We start from the raw sequence: 13,723 nt of genomic DNA, 5'->3' as shown, positions 1-13,723 counted from the left end.
AGGAACATTTACAGGCAAATCTCTATTCATTGTTATCCTCAGGTGTAAATAGTGGTAAGTGCTGAGTTTGGTCAGGTCAGGTAAATTGTTCCTGCACCTCATCAGCACAGTCATTCTTGTTTCCCGCAGGATTCCTGATGATATTTTACTGTGTCACGACACTGGGAGTTACTTTACCCCTGGGGAGAGAAACTCTGACACTGCAAAGGAGTCTGACTGGACTTTGTAGTCATTAGAATGACAAAGGAAATACCCAGGCTTGTGCTGTAAATCAAACCCGCGTGTTTCGGCCCATCACATTACTGACGGAGCTGTTGTGTGAGGCTTGTTCATTTGAAACCCTTTCTGGACAGAGAAGTAGAGGCCAATAAAAATAGTTGCCATTGGCACTGAGGCAGGCATACTACTGGCATGTCAGCATCTGTCTTGTGTGTGGCCAAGAAATGCTGTGCTTCATGGGCTGGAAGGTGTTGGATCGTCCCCATTACAGCCCAGACCTCTTACTGTGTGATTGCATGTTTTTGGACCCCTCAATAGAGTGCCGAAAGGCCATAAATTGGGGTTGGATGAAGACGTCAGGGTCATGGTGGTGCAATGGTCCCAGGGAGCTCTTTGTAGATTGGGGTCCATTGGGCAATTTGGCCTTATTGTCCATGGAGGTGATAGCCCAGTTGCTATACCGACTGAGCATCCCAGCCCATGCAGGATGGGCGGATATTGCAAAATAGTCAGTGTAATGTGAACTGCGCTTTCAATTCATCTTTGTACCTGCCTTTCCATTGTTTGCAAGTACCCTGTTGACTTGCAGAATGAAGTATAGTAGAATTTACTGATATCAGATGTCTTTCCAAGGTCATTTGAAAGCAAATTTGTGGTACTGTAAAACAGTTGATTACACAGACCTGATGTTCATTTCCACGACGATTTACATTATTACTTCGACTATAAGGCTCACATTTTAACCCCCCCCCCCATTGAAAAATTGACGCGTGCCTTAGATGCGAGAAGGGCACTATGCTACAAGCCGAAAAGTCGTGGGTTCGATTCCTGATGGGGGTCACTGGATTTTACAATTGACCTAATCCTTCCAGCTGCGCTATGGCCCTGGGGTCGCCTCAGCCTCTAACAGAAATGAGTACCAGGAATCTTCCTGGGTGTAAAAGGCGGCCGGCAAGTAAGGCTGGCAACCTCATCGTCATCTGTGAGTTGATTGTCTAGAAAATATGGGAGCCTCGACGTCTCACAAACATGTGGGCTTCCACGGCCTGTTACAGGGATTGTTTGTTGTTCTACTTAACTAAAATTCCAGAAATATGCACCTTTCTAATTTTTGCCCCGAAAACTCACATTCAAAAACTGGACAAGTCTTAAATTAGAGGGCGCCTTATATTTGAAATAATAGGTACACCCGGTATGGAGCCGGGGACGAGTACCTTCACTGCAGCCCTGCAGTCGTTGGAGGTGACGAAAAGCGAACCCAGTGCCTGGGGCTATAACCGGGGCATCATGTCCCTCGGAGATATGAATTGATGGGCCTAGCCCTCCAGGTTGTGGAGTCTCGAATCTGAGACAGTAAAATATAGTTAGGAGTCCCGTGGGACTCGGACCCGAGACTGACTGCGCTGGCGAGGGCCAGAAGCAATTTTAAACCGCAGACCCGCCCTTTGGTCAAAGACGGCGCCCCACATCAGCAGACCTGCAACTGACAGTAATAAAAATCTGGTCATGGGCCCCAGATGTGTGCTTGACACCAAGACAGACAGACCGACTGGCCGTCGGTCATCACATAAATTTGTCTTTGGTTGAGTCAGTTGACAGTTGCAGTTGAGAGAAGTGAGAAGCCGGTAGCTGAGGCAGGAGACAGTTCGGGAGAACCAGAGGAAGGGGAACATCCGCCGTTAGAAGCCGCTACCCAGCAACGGCTGTTGAAGCGCACTTTATGTGTGTTGTAGTTACAGTTACTTTTGGAGTAAGTTAGTGAGACTGCCGTAGTTACTTGTAGTTTCGTTCTGTAAGTGTTCAGTAAATCCGATTACCAATCCAAACCCCGTCCGTAGTCACAGTCACGTGACAGTACTTTAGCTGTTTATTAAAAAATTGTTCAACTTGATGGCATTTTAGTCTTTATGCATTAATTAATTGTGACGATGAAGATGGACGTTGGAGCTCCCGTGGCTCTCTGGTTTGAATAGTAATTAGTTCCAAGTTTTGAATTTGATTTGAAGAGTATTGTCTCCTAGGACAGTGTTTCTCAACCCCTGGGCCGCGGCCCGGTACCGGGCCCTCGTCATATAAAAAGAATTTGCCGGGCCGCGGTCTCGCAACGTTTGAGAGCCACTGTCATAGGATGTTCTGACGCGTTGTCTGGTAGAAGTTGACAAGTTCAGGAGGAAAATGCTGTCTCCCTGTTCAAGGTCGAGGAATAAGCTAATCAAGTTATGACGAAGAAGCAGGCGTCTAGCTGACCTGGGCTTACTCTTTCGACCTTAAGACAAATGCACAGTAACCGCTGTGAGAAAACCCCAAATCAAACGAGATTTTCGCTTGTTTACTTAAATGAAATATATATGACAGGTCTACCAATTACGTGGTGCAATAGTTTTCTGTACTAAAGCCACGCGCCAAACAATGAAGGAGTGACTCAGCACTTATTAGTATTATCTGAAGTGTGTCCTTATCTGTGCTCAAGTGGTATAAATATCATTTATATGGGTTCTGGGCATCACAGCTAGATTAAGCAGACTGCAGTTACCAGGTAAGGAAACCTGTTTCTTGAAGCTCACAATACTAACCCTTTAGTCCTCTAAAGTACAATGCTTTCTACATGTGTCACCTACTTTAACATTTAAGAACTCTGTATGTTTCACCACAGGGTGTTTTGTAACAGAATATTTGGACCGAAGAGAGATGAAGTGACAGGAGGTTGGAGAAACTGCATAATGAGGAGCTTCATAACTTGTACTCTTCTCCAAGTATAATTAGAATGATCAAGTCAAGGAGGATGAGGTGGGCAGGGCATGTAGCAAGAATGGGGAGAAGAGGAATGCATATAGGATATTTGTGGGAAAGCCAGAAGGAAAGAGACCACAAGGAAGAACAAGACGTAGGTGGGTGGACAATATTAAAATGGATCTTACATGGGATGGTATGGATTGCATTGATCTGGCTCAGGATAGGGACCAGTGTAGGACCCTTGTGAACACGGTAATGAACCTTTGGCTTCCATAAAATGCTGGGAATCTCTGTTTGTTCAACGAAATCTCCCATATAGGGATTTTGTTTCTCAAAATATGCTGAAATTTGAATGTACTACGTTACGTCTGGCGTTTTCACAGTGAGGATTAAGGTTATGGTACCGTGTTATTTTGTGGCAGATACCGCGGTTTCGGAGGAACATGCTGACACAGTCTTCAGGACATAAGCTTTCTTGTACCCTGAAGGTGTAAGAGGCGCCAGGCTCCTCCAAAACGTCGATAACTTGCTAGCAGACTATACTGCGTCATACCTCAGACGTTAGTAACCTCAGTTACTAACTAATTAATGAATACTTTATGTATTCTAGAAAGCATAATGTGAACAACAGAATCTCCAATGCTCTTACCGTCGATGGATAATAACAATTAGAAATTAGTTGTACAGTGACTATGAAGGCTACGATTTTTCCGGGTTATAACGCCGTGTAGTTCGGATATAGCCCGACGTTTCTGAGAAATATATTGCTACCATCTTGAGCGCCGAAGAGAAATCGAAACAAGAAGCCAGCAGTTTGCCACCTTCATATGTTTGTTTCTTACAAGGTTTACGCTTCCATCTTAAGCGATTTGTTTCTCTCAGACTTCGGGCGGCGCCCATACTTCAAGGTGTTACGACTCAGAAAAACGTACTCTTATTAGGACTGAATTACTGAATGTTGTTTGTGTACTAGGACAGGCAATGTCAGAAGCAGAGACTCCAGTTCTACCACCATGGATGGACAAAAAGACATTGGAACTGTGGCTACGGACGCACTACGGCGATTTGACCGTCACTGACCTTGAGGTGAGGAAAGGTACGAGCAAGGGGGATAACTATCTCAGCAGCATGCAACGTTTGGTTGTGAGCACGAAGTCCGGGGATTCCCACCACCTCATAATCAAGTGTCGCATGGAGGATGGGGAGGCCGCCAGATTATTCAGTGAGAGCAGCATCTACAGGAGGGAGCAGGAAATGTACGTCAGCACGCTGCCCAGGATGTCAGCACTTCTGCAGAAGGCTATGCCTGGTAATGTCGCCTCTTGCGTCCCTGTTCCTTTTGAATAAGAAGTAAAATCTTGGGAGATAAACATTATCTTCACCCGTGTAATCTTTTATATAAGTTATAAATGTCACGGAGAAACCTGCTGCAATTATCTAAGGGTTAAACGTCAGTGTGTATCTTCCACATTACATAACGTCTCATCTCACAAGACAAAAATAGTTACGTTGAGTCTGAGGTTCACACAATGCTGATAATGCTTGTCGCCTGCTTCTTATTGGTTTCTAGCTTAGTTTAACCCTTTAGATCCCAGTGGTTGCTAAATGTACCACCCGCATTATTATATAAAAAACTATGATTCTCACAATAAACAGCATTAACCCTCTGGCGGTTGTCATGGAGACGGAGTGTGTTTCCTGTGAGGTACGGATTGAAGTTCCATATAAACTTCAGTCCGTACCTCACAGGAAACACATTAGATTAACATAAAAATCCTCTGTTTTCTGCCTACAGAATGTGTTTCTATGTTCCCTATGGTTCTCACAATATACAGTGGCTGTTTCCCCAAACAACATGAACCGATTGGTCGTTGTTATGGAGATGTAATGTGTTTCCTGTGAGGTACGGACTGACTTTGTATATATTGTATAGATCAGGCTTTTAAGGGTCAAAATGGCAATGGAAATTAAAATTGTCCATGTAAGATTTGGGGGTTCTCACGCAAACGATATAAAAACAATAATCTTAGAAACTGTGCATTTTGCTTAACAAAATGTGACAGTGCATCATGGACATTTCTTCTTTACAGGAAATTTTGAACCCATTTCTCCGAAATGCATCTACGCGTGCAAAACTTTCCTGGTTCTGGAGGATCTGTCTGCTACAGGATTCGGGATGGGGGAAAGGCGTAAGGGACTGGACCTGGACCAATGTCTGCTGGTCATGCGCACTCTGGCCAGGTTCCACGCCGCCTCAGTTGTCCTTCATGAACAGGTCCCTGACTCCATGAAGGAATACGACATCAACTTCATCTCTGAACCTGTTTTCAGTAAACCGTGGGCAGACTTTTTCGCAGGTACAGAAGGGATGGGCAGTTAATAATGAAAATTATTGTCTTTGGAGATGTGACGCCCTCATAGTCTTGTAGGAGGTTACGAGCGTTTTTGGAAGAACATACTACCTTAATTTTATGCCCTGAAGATGGAAGTAGTAAGTTCGTCAGAAAAGTTAGTAACCCACCAACAAACTAAACTGCGTTACATCCCAGAAGACAGCAGTCATATTCCCCCATCACTTGAGCTTCAAATCTCGCACGCCTTTAGCCATGTTTTGGAGAAAAAAGTAACAGTTAAACTGTGGGTTCTGGTATGAACCGCATAAGCACGATAGTGTATATAGGTAGGTGCTGTACATACTGGTCACTCCATTAATATATTTTCCTAATAATGGAACCTTAAAAATAAGCACACTCTGTACATTATGCTTCCGGAAGGTATGTCACGAACTCTTGCGGAGGAACTGGATACTTGGCCCAAGGAGTGGCAGAGCTACGCCGATAAATTGAGAAACCGGGCGGACTTGGTGATCGAGCTGGTACTTCAGACGGTCAAACGACGGGAAACGGCTTTCAACGTTCTGACACACGGCGATTTGTGGGTGAACAATATTTTGCTTCGGGGTCACGCGAGCGCAGCCCTGTTAGTGGATTTCCAGCTGGTTCACTTCACATCACCCGTGTTAGACCTACACTACTTCATCACGACCAGCGGCACGTTAGAAGTGCTCATCAACCATATAGAGCGACTCCTAGAGGTGAGTAGCTTTCATACAGAGTGATTCAGAGAAGAATTGCACACTAAATAACAATCGAGCATACAAATAGAGTGTTAGAAAAGCGTGGTGTGAAGCCAGGTATGTCACAAAATTGCAGATGTTTTAACACGGCGCTCTTCAGTCCTTCAGTCGCAAACAGTAGAATAATGTGTACACGAATTATCTTTTGGGTTAATCTGTGGGAGCGTGAGGTTGTTGAAACAGTTCGCGGATATCGCGGTTGAGTGTGTATTCTATAAGTCCCGGGTTCAGATCTTGGCCCGCAGATCGGCTATCCTGACCGATATTTCTCGTCAGTAACGTTGCGATGTCACGGGTTGTCACAGGCCTACGCAAAGTTACGAGATAAATTTGAGGGCGGAATTGTCTCTGCATCTAATTACTACAACAGTTACCGAAATATGCCCGAGAAATATAAATTTGACCTCGAGTGCCTTACCGAAGTACTCATTTTTTTAATTTCATTTAAATTAAATGTGTATAGCATAGGAATTTGACTATTTTAAAAGTACTATTTAAGATTATTTAAAATTCACACACCCTGTATATTTTTAATTTTTTTTTCAGATTATGATGTATTTATGATTGCAGGAATATCACACGGTGTTGTGTGACACACTGACAGTTCTGGGCTACACACAGACACCGATATCTCTGCAGGAACTGCGTGAAGAGTTTGACAGGAAAGCGACGTATTGTCTGTATTCATTGCTCGGGCCTTACGCCGTGATGCAGTCTGATCCTGACTGCGGATTTAATTTAGATGACGCCATTATCAGAGGCTTGAACCCTGGACGTTCTATGTACGGTGAAAATTACAAGATTGCCGTCAGGTATCTCTTACCATGGCTTGAGAGCAGAGGCGTATTCAAGAGCAAGAATTGAACGAAGGAGTGAATTAAACATCCAATTATCTTGGTTAAAGTATGTTAAATTGTTATTTTATCGTTAAAGTAGCATAAAGTCCGTTGAAATTGCAACGGGAAATTTATGTGATTAACTTCATTATTGTATTTAGAGCAAAAAATCTATTGATGAAATCATTTCTGTGTAACTTTGTTTTGAAGAACACTCCCCCCAAATTGTACAGAGATACAACTCTGTGAGCAGTGCTGCTGTCTAGCGGTACGCTACGGCATTTCTTTTCTCCAGCATTGATTAACATCGCTTTAATTACTGAAGCGTACCTTCTAGTGCCGTTTAATGCTACCATCTGTTGCTCCTATTCGTAACTACTTGCTGGTATACACATATGTGTCGTCACATTAAGGGCAAAGGTTCGTCAGAAGAATGTGAAAGCGATTTGTATTCATGTAGTGGCTGGTTCGAACCTCGTTCTTGTCACCGGCTATCGAGACTGGGGTTTTCCATGGTTTTCTTCAGTCCCTCCATCCAATGCCGGTATATTACCTCTATCAGGCGACAGCTTCTTCTTTCCGTCTCCTTCCCAGATGTTCCTACCTTCGACGCCTCACGACCCGTCGCGCTGACGCCATCGTCAGGTAAGGTAAATTTGTCCCTGTGCTTAATCAGTTAAGCACTACCCCATGAAGGTGTATGGTGGACCCACCCGGTCTCCAATCCATTTGGTATCGGGGGCCTTTTCCCTGAGGGTAATTCGGCAGGGGCGAAGTCAAGAATACGTGGATCTATACATCAACTCCCCCATACGCCTTTATGGCATGGTGCTTAGTTAAGCACAAGGACAACTGTACCTTTATGAACTTAAGGGCATAACAGGAACTCATAATCATCAAATTCATTCTTAAGGACCCGAAAATAAGGTGACCCCTCACTTCTTAGAAGCAGTATACTCAGGTTAATACGATATATGCAGTATGTATTGATTTAATGACTCCATACCAACTTTGTCGTTTAATTAGAACTAGCGAGACTTTTGTGAGTTGTAGCATGTTGCTGCAGTGTTTGAATATGACATTGTCGCGTGTTACCTATGTAATGTTGTTGCGAGTTTCCATGATAACCTACTTCTGAGAAACCAGTAGTCACGTGTCTCCTAGGTAACGCGACGAACAACTTCCACCGAGGTCAAGGATTTAGCGAATATTTATTGGACTCTCGCTTTTATACAATCAAGTACAAGTACAATTATCATCACGTTCAATATCACAGTTTTTCTTGCCTTGCTGATCTGCTCTTGGCAAGTCTCTGACCACAACTGACTGATGTCCTCCTCTCGTTTCATCTGAACTGTTTGAGTCTCATGAGTCTTACGTCACGACTGACGGTCAGTCGGCCAGTCTCTCTCGGCATAAAGCACCCATCTGGAGCTTACGACCAGATCCTTATTACTGTTTGCAGCTATGGTCTTCTTTTTTGTGGGCGCCCTCTCTGACGAGAGGACGGGTCTGTCTTTTGTATATGCTTCTGGCCCTTGACAGCGCAGTCTTTCTCGGGTCCGAGTCCCTTGGTACTCGAGACCATATAATACTGTCTCAGATTCGAGGCTTCCCTCTTCATCTACTCCTACGACTTCCAGGGTGACGGTGGAGGTATTCGAACCCGCCTCCACACTGGCCGAGTCCTTTGTCAAAGTCAAAGTCACATTGCGATTGACGGTCAGTCAGATGGGGCTCAACCCCTTTATATACGTGTTTTTCGGACTGCTTAGTGAACACCTTTCTCAACTGTTCGGTTTCATCCGCTATTACGCAACGATCCCTCTGTTGTCCATCTCCGGGGAAACGCGTTTGTGTTTGGGTCATTCCCATGCAACGGTCTGTTTTTATTGCGTTTCCATGGAAACATGGCTTCCAGATTCCAAACACTTGACAATACACCTTAACAGAATCAGAGCCGGTTAAATCAAATTTGAGAGACGAACGCTGAAATGCGCTTCAACGGACCGTGAAACAAAGGAAGGCGTATTTAAGGAATTGAAACTGAATGAACATCGCACAAAAATTGAAAGCATAAAACAAACCGGACTCAACACATCGATTCTGCAAACAGACTTCGCATGCTTTTTTGTATAATAGTTTGGCCCCCTGTAGTGTTATTTAAGGGGGGGTGATCTCCATAAACTACTTAAATTCAATCATAATTTTTGCAACCGTTTTCGAGAAATACTTAATTTTGTGTTACTGGTCAGCTCTGAAGGGCCCTTATTTTCGGAGCTGCAATGCATCGGCCTATGATGGACGAACTCTTGAATATCGAACATAAACATAATCCATCCAACATTTCAGGTGCACTACTTACATATCACCCTATGGCCGCGCCATAGCTCAAGCGGTTAGTCGCTGGCTTCCCACCGCGGCGGCCCGGGTTCGATCAAGTGGGATTTGTGGTGGACAAAGTGGCGCTGGGGCAGGTTTTCTCCAAGTACTTCGGTTTCCCCTGCCAATCTTCATTCCACCAATTGCTCCACAATCACCCTCACCTATCATCTGGGGCTGGTACAATAGGCCAGAAGTGGCCGCAGTACAAGGGACTTAGTCCCACCCCATTAGCAATAAAAAAATACGTACATATGGACCGGATTCCAGAAACGAATTTTTCTTATTCAGAGTGGACTAAAAACACGTAAATCCACTAAATCCTCGATATCGAATTCTTTACAACCAAAATACAGCCCCACACACGGGCAGTGTGCGGGGAACAAGAACTACGAACTCGGTTGATCACGAGGTGTACGATGTAACGCGGTCTCTTCCGTGCAAAGTGAACCGACGGGGTCTAAGAACGTGCGAATTGAGAAACCATCCACATAATTCAAGCTGGTTTCTTGCTTGGCTTCTTCTTCGATCCTGAAGATTGACGTGGTATCTTCCTCCGAAACGTCCGTTAATTTTCAGGGGGATAACACGACATTATGTCCTAGAAGATAGAAGTATTCATAACCACCGGTGTCAGGTCCTCAGCTCCTGCAGGTTACTGATTAGGAAACCAGTGAAGACGTTTGAAATGGCAGTTTGACTCAGACAGGTTAGCAACCGTTGCAACGTCCTGACTGCAACATGATGATATTCATGCGGTACATGGTTCGAATGTAGGCCGAGACACCGCCTATCGTGAATTAGGGTTTTCCGTGGTTTTCCTCATTCCAGTCTAATAAATGCCGTAATAATGCTTCGATTTGAGGCCATTACCGTTCCCTTCCAAATCCCTTCCAATTCATGCAACATTTTCTGACGGAGTCGAAAAGTAACACAGGAGAGAAGAAGATCGAGATATGGTTTAGGGTAAATTGCTACTGGTCCTCGACAGCACAGTCATTCTTGGTTTCCGGCTACGCGGGACTCACAACCGTATTTTTCTCTGTATCATCGCTTTGCTTTACGGTGACAGTGCTACTGATCGAGAATGTTCCTACAAGGAATAGAAAGAGGAGATATTTGCGTAGCATTCGAACCCAGGTTTCGGGCATGGGAAACGGCGTTCTGTCTCGGATACACCGGATGTGAAAACTGCCAGTCACTACCCAACACAGTACAAAAAGATAAATGTGTCAGGAAAGTTAATGTACGCTTATATTTTATTTTATTTGCCCTGCTCTCAAAATTAGACTAATTCAGAGACAAATAAGGCCCCCATTATCTCCTGACTTCTGTAAGAAATTTGCTCACGTGAAACGTTTTTACATGTTGATATAGGAACGATATTCTTTTGTCTGGCAGTTCTCAAGATAAATATTGCATAACCTGAATGAGAAAATGTAATAAAATACACGCAAATAAATCACAAAACCTCCTCAAACAAGTGCACAGTATTTCGGACGCGACGCCATGTAGTTTGGTAGATCGGTACAAATGTTTCTTAGGAGCTTCACAATTCTTACCCTACACAAATGTTTCTGGGGCGACCACATATGAGTAAAGGAGGACCAGGAGACGTAGCGTGTAGCACGTTTGAGAGATGTGAGAAAGGCACACAGAATTTTAGTCGTAAATTATGAAGGAAAAAAAAAAACACTTGTAAAACCTGAACTTAAAAGGGAGGATAATATTAAAATGTTTTTTTTATGGAAATAGGATATGAGAATATGGACTGGATTCAAATTTTTGAACACAGAAACCGGTGGCAGGATTTTATGAACACGGTACTGAAACTTAACGCTTCATAATAATACTTTTGTTTCTAATTTCTGTCCTTTTTTTTAAATATGGCACCATTAGACTCTGGACTCTGCATCTTCAGAGATGAGAGTAGGGCGAGCTGACAGGGAACAAAGCTATTCTGTTTGCTTGGCTTAGTTGTCCAACCTGAAGAAGGAGTCAGTACGTTGTTCCGAAAAGTTTGTGACTACCCCTCAGGCTACGTGCGTCATGGTTACCGTTACAAATAAAACTAACATGTCAAAAAGGGCCCTGCCATGGCTCGGGCAGTTAGTAGCTGGCTTCCCACTGTGGCGACCCGGGTTCGAGCCCAGGTGAAGTCACGTGGGATTTGTGGTGGAGAAAGTGGCACTGGGGCAAGTTTTGTCCGACTGCTTCGGTTTCCCCTGCCAATTATGATTCCACCGACTGCTCCACGCTCATCATTTACCATCCTGGGCTGGTACAATAGGCCAACAGTGGGCGACGTACCAATTGGACTCAGTCTCACCCCATCAGAAGAAAATAAAAAATATTTGAAAATTTCGTGGTCGTGAGGCTATTGTTTGTGAGGGATTAGATTGAATTTATCTGTCTCGGGATAAAGACAAGAGTTCTTGAGCAGCTGAGCAACAGTAATGTCCTCATGAAGGTCTCTCCTCCACGAAGTCGGTCCGTGGTAAACACATCTTCGACTTCCGCTTTTCCCTGCAATTCTGGACGTGGGATGTTTACTTCACGAAGTTTCGACGCATTGTGTCCCTTCCAGACGCCTCTACTCCTGGAACGGCTTCCTGGTTCTGGAAGACATGTCCACCTCAGTACTCAGGATCTCTGACCACCTTCAGGGGCTCGACTTGCGCACTCCGCCCAGGATCTTCGCCCCCTCAGTTGTCCTGTAACAGTAGGACACTGACTCCAAGAACGCGCACGAGGTTAACTTCTGCAGCGAGCCTTGCCTTCACTATTCCCATAAGAGGTTGTTCTCTGGTGCGCCATCTGCTTCTTCGTCCTTCTGTAATGTTGTTTCCAACGAATTCACTATTCATTTCGCTGATTACTCTTTGCCCTAATTAACTTCTGTAGTTACCCCTTCAGTGTAGTAATTCCCAAAATGCGCAGTTGTTCTATCGCAAATCAATAAATTCGTCTATGAAAACCCAAGCTATTGAGCATTGCTTAGAACCTGGATGACTTCCATGCACGAATTCCCCACCAAGTTTCTCTCTCTTTCCTGACGATGCAGGTGTTTAACAGGCCGCTGCTGGTTGTTAATTTGGATTCGAAATAGAAGAATGCTCTTTTAAAGTAATTTTAATTCTTGGTAGTATTTCATTGCGTGTTTTTTTTTCTTTCGAAAATGCAGAAGGGGCAATTGTCTGGCTTGCCCCCTCACCCTGCCGGCGCCGATGTGTGGCATATAGCCAATATGGGGCGACATGGCATTAGTCCAGTTCGATACAAGGGCCACAGACCTGCCGTCGAGGGCAACAGCAGCTGTAGTCGGCCCAGTTGGGGCACGTCGGGGCAATTACGGGAGCCATAACCGTTTTCCCGGGACTTTATGAAACACGGCCGAGAATAGCTCACGTAGCCATGGTGGCTGAAACGGGGGTTAGTCCATCTCCCCTGAAAGGCCAGGGGTTGTAGGTATAATTGTTACGAAAATTTGCAAAAATAGACCAACCATCTTCGCCGTCTCTCTTTCTGCCTGTCCGCGCATAACTCGACAACTGTACTGTGTACGGTACAGGGGAAGGGGGTGGGGAGATGAAGTGGTCACATGATCAGACCAATAACTGATCTTTTACCGAGATTAAGAATATATGGAATTCTGCTTTCATTCCCCTTTTACCCCTTTATGGAGTGTTGTATCGATCCAACGACGAACTTTATAATTTAGCCTGTCTTCCTTAAAGAAAATAAACCAGACCTGTTAGATCGTCGCGACGTCTGTAGGCGTCTGAATTTTGCGCCTTTAAGAGACGTGGAACGGGTCCACTTATCCTCGTGAGGATAACTGAGGAGCTATTTGAATGGAAAAGTAGCGTCTCCGGTCTAGAAAACCGAAATTAACGGCCGTGGCGATCCGTTGCGCTGACCACGCGACAACCTGTATCGGCTAAAGTTGTCACTAACTTTGACGACAAGCGGCGGTCACTCGGTCGGTAAAGTAGCTTGCGGACTAAAGCCACGATTAAAAAACGTGAACATTTAGACACTGCATCCCTCTCAAATGTTATTAACGGTTCAGTCTGCATAACATCAAATGATGAAGTTAATGGTGAATACTGAATTAGAAGGGATGTGGAAGGAGCGGTCGTGGCATAATTTGAAGTACTATCCCAACATTTAGCCCCACGAGAACCGCTAATAATCTTAGCAAATATAGACGGTGTCTGGGCAGAAATTCGAGCCCGGAACCTCCCGATTACAGAGCAGACTTTTGACCAATGAACCGCCACATTCGGAGGACTTAATCCCCTTGTGATGTGACGGGGCTTCCCCGTGTTCTTGCCACTAGAGCCACCTAGCGGCGCTCATACAAGCTACACAACGAGCAGGAATATACATAGAACAGAGAGAACGCGTTATCAAG

General features: G+C 44.6%; 1 protein-coding gene across 1 annotated transcript; it reads left to right on the top strand.

Annotated features, from left to right (window-relative positions):
• The first annotated feature begins 3,070 nt into the window (after positions 1 to 3,070).
• Positions 3,071 to 7,110, top strand: LOC111871408. Its single transcript, XM_023864497.2, has 5 exons — positions 3,071 to 3,107; positions 3,926 to 4,261; positions 5,043 to 5,309; positions 5,727 to 6,046; positions 6,659 to 7,110. Exons 2-5 carry the CDS (start codon positions 3,934 to 3,936, stop codon positions 6,950 to 6,952), a joined length of 1,209 nt encoding a protein of 402 aa, XP_023720265.2. The 5' UTR covers positions 3,071 to 3,107; positions 3,926 to 3,933; the 3' UTR covers positions 6,953 to 7,110.
• The last annotated feature ends 6,613 nt before the right edge of the window (positions 7,111 to 13,723 follow it).

Source organism: Cryptotermes secundus, unplaced genomic scaffold, assembly GCF_002891405.2.
Source record: "Cryptotermes secundus unplaced genomic scaffold, Csec_1.0 scaffold261, whole genome shotgun sequence".
Taxonomy (NCBI): domain Eukaryota; kingdom Metazoa; phylum Arthropoda; class Insecta; order Blattodea; family Kalotermitidae; genus Cryptotermes; species Cryptotermes secundus.
This window is presented reverse-complemented; position numbering and strand designations above follow the sequence as displayed.

Excerpts from the sequence above, each read along its gene's own strand:
- LOC111871408 (XM_023864497.2), top strand. The coding sequence starts at position 3,934 with ATGTCAGAAGCAGAGACTCCAGTTCTACCACCATGGATGGACAAAAAG. Across the intron at positions 4,262-5,042 it reads TCTGCAGAAGGCTATGCCTG|GAAATTTTGAACCCATTTCT; the intron begins GTAATGTCGCCT and ends TCTTCTTTACAG. Across the intron at positions 6,047-6,658 it reads ATATAGAGCGACTCCTAGAG|GAATATCACACGGTGTTGTG; the intron begins GTGAGTAGCTTT and ends TTATGATTGCAG.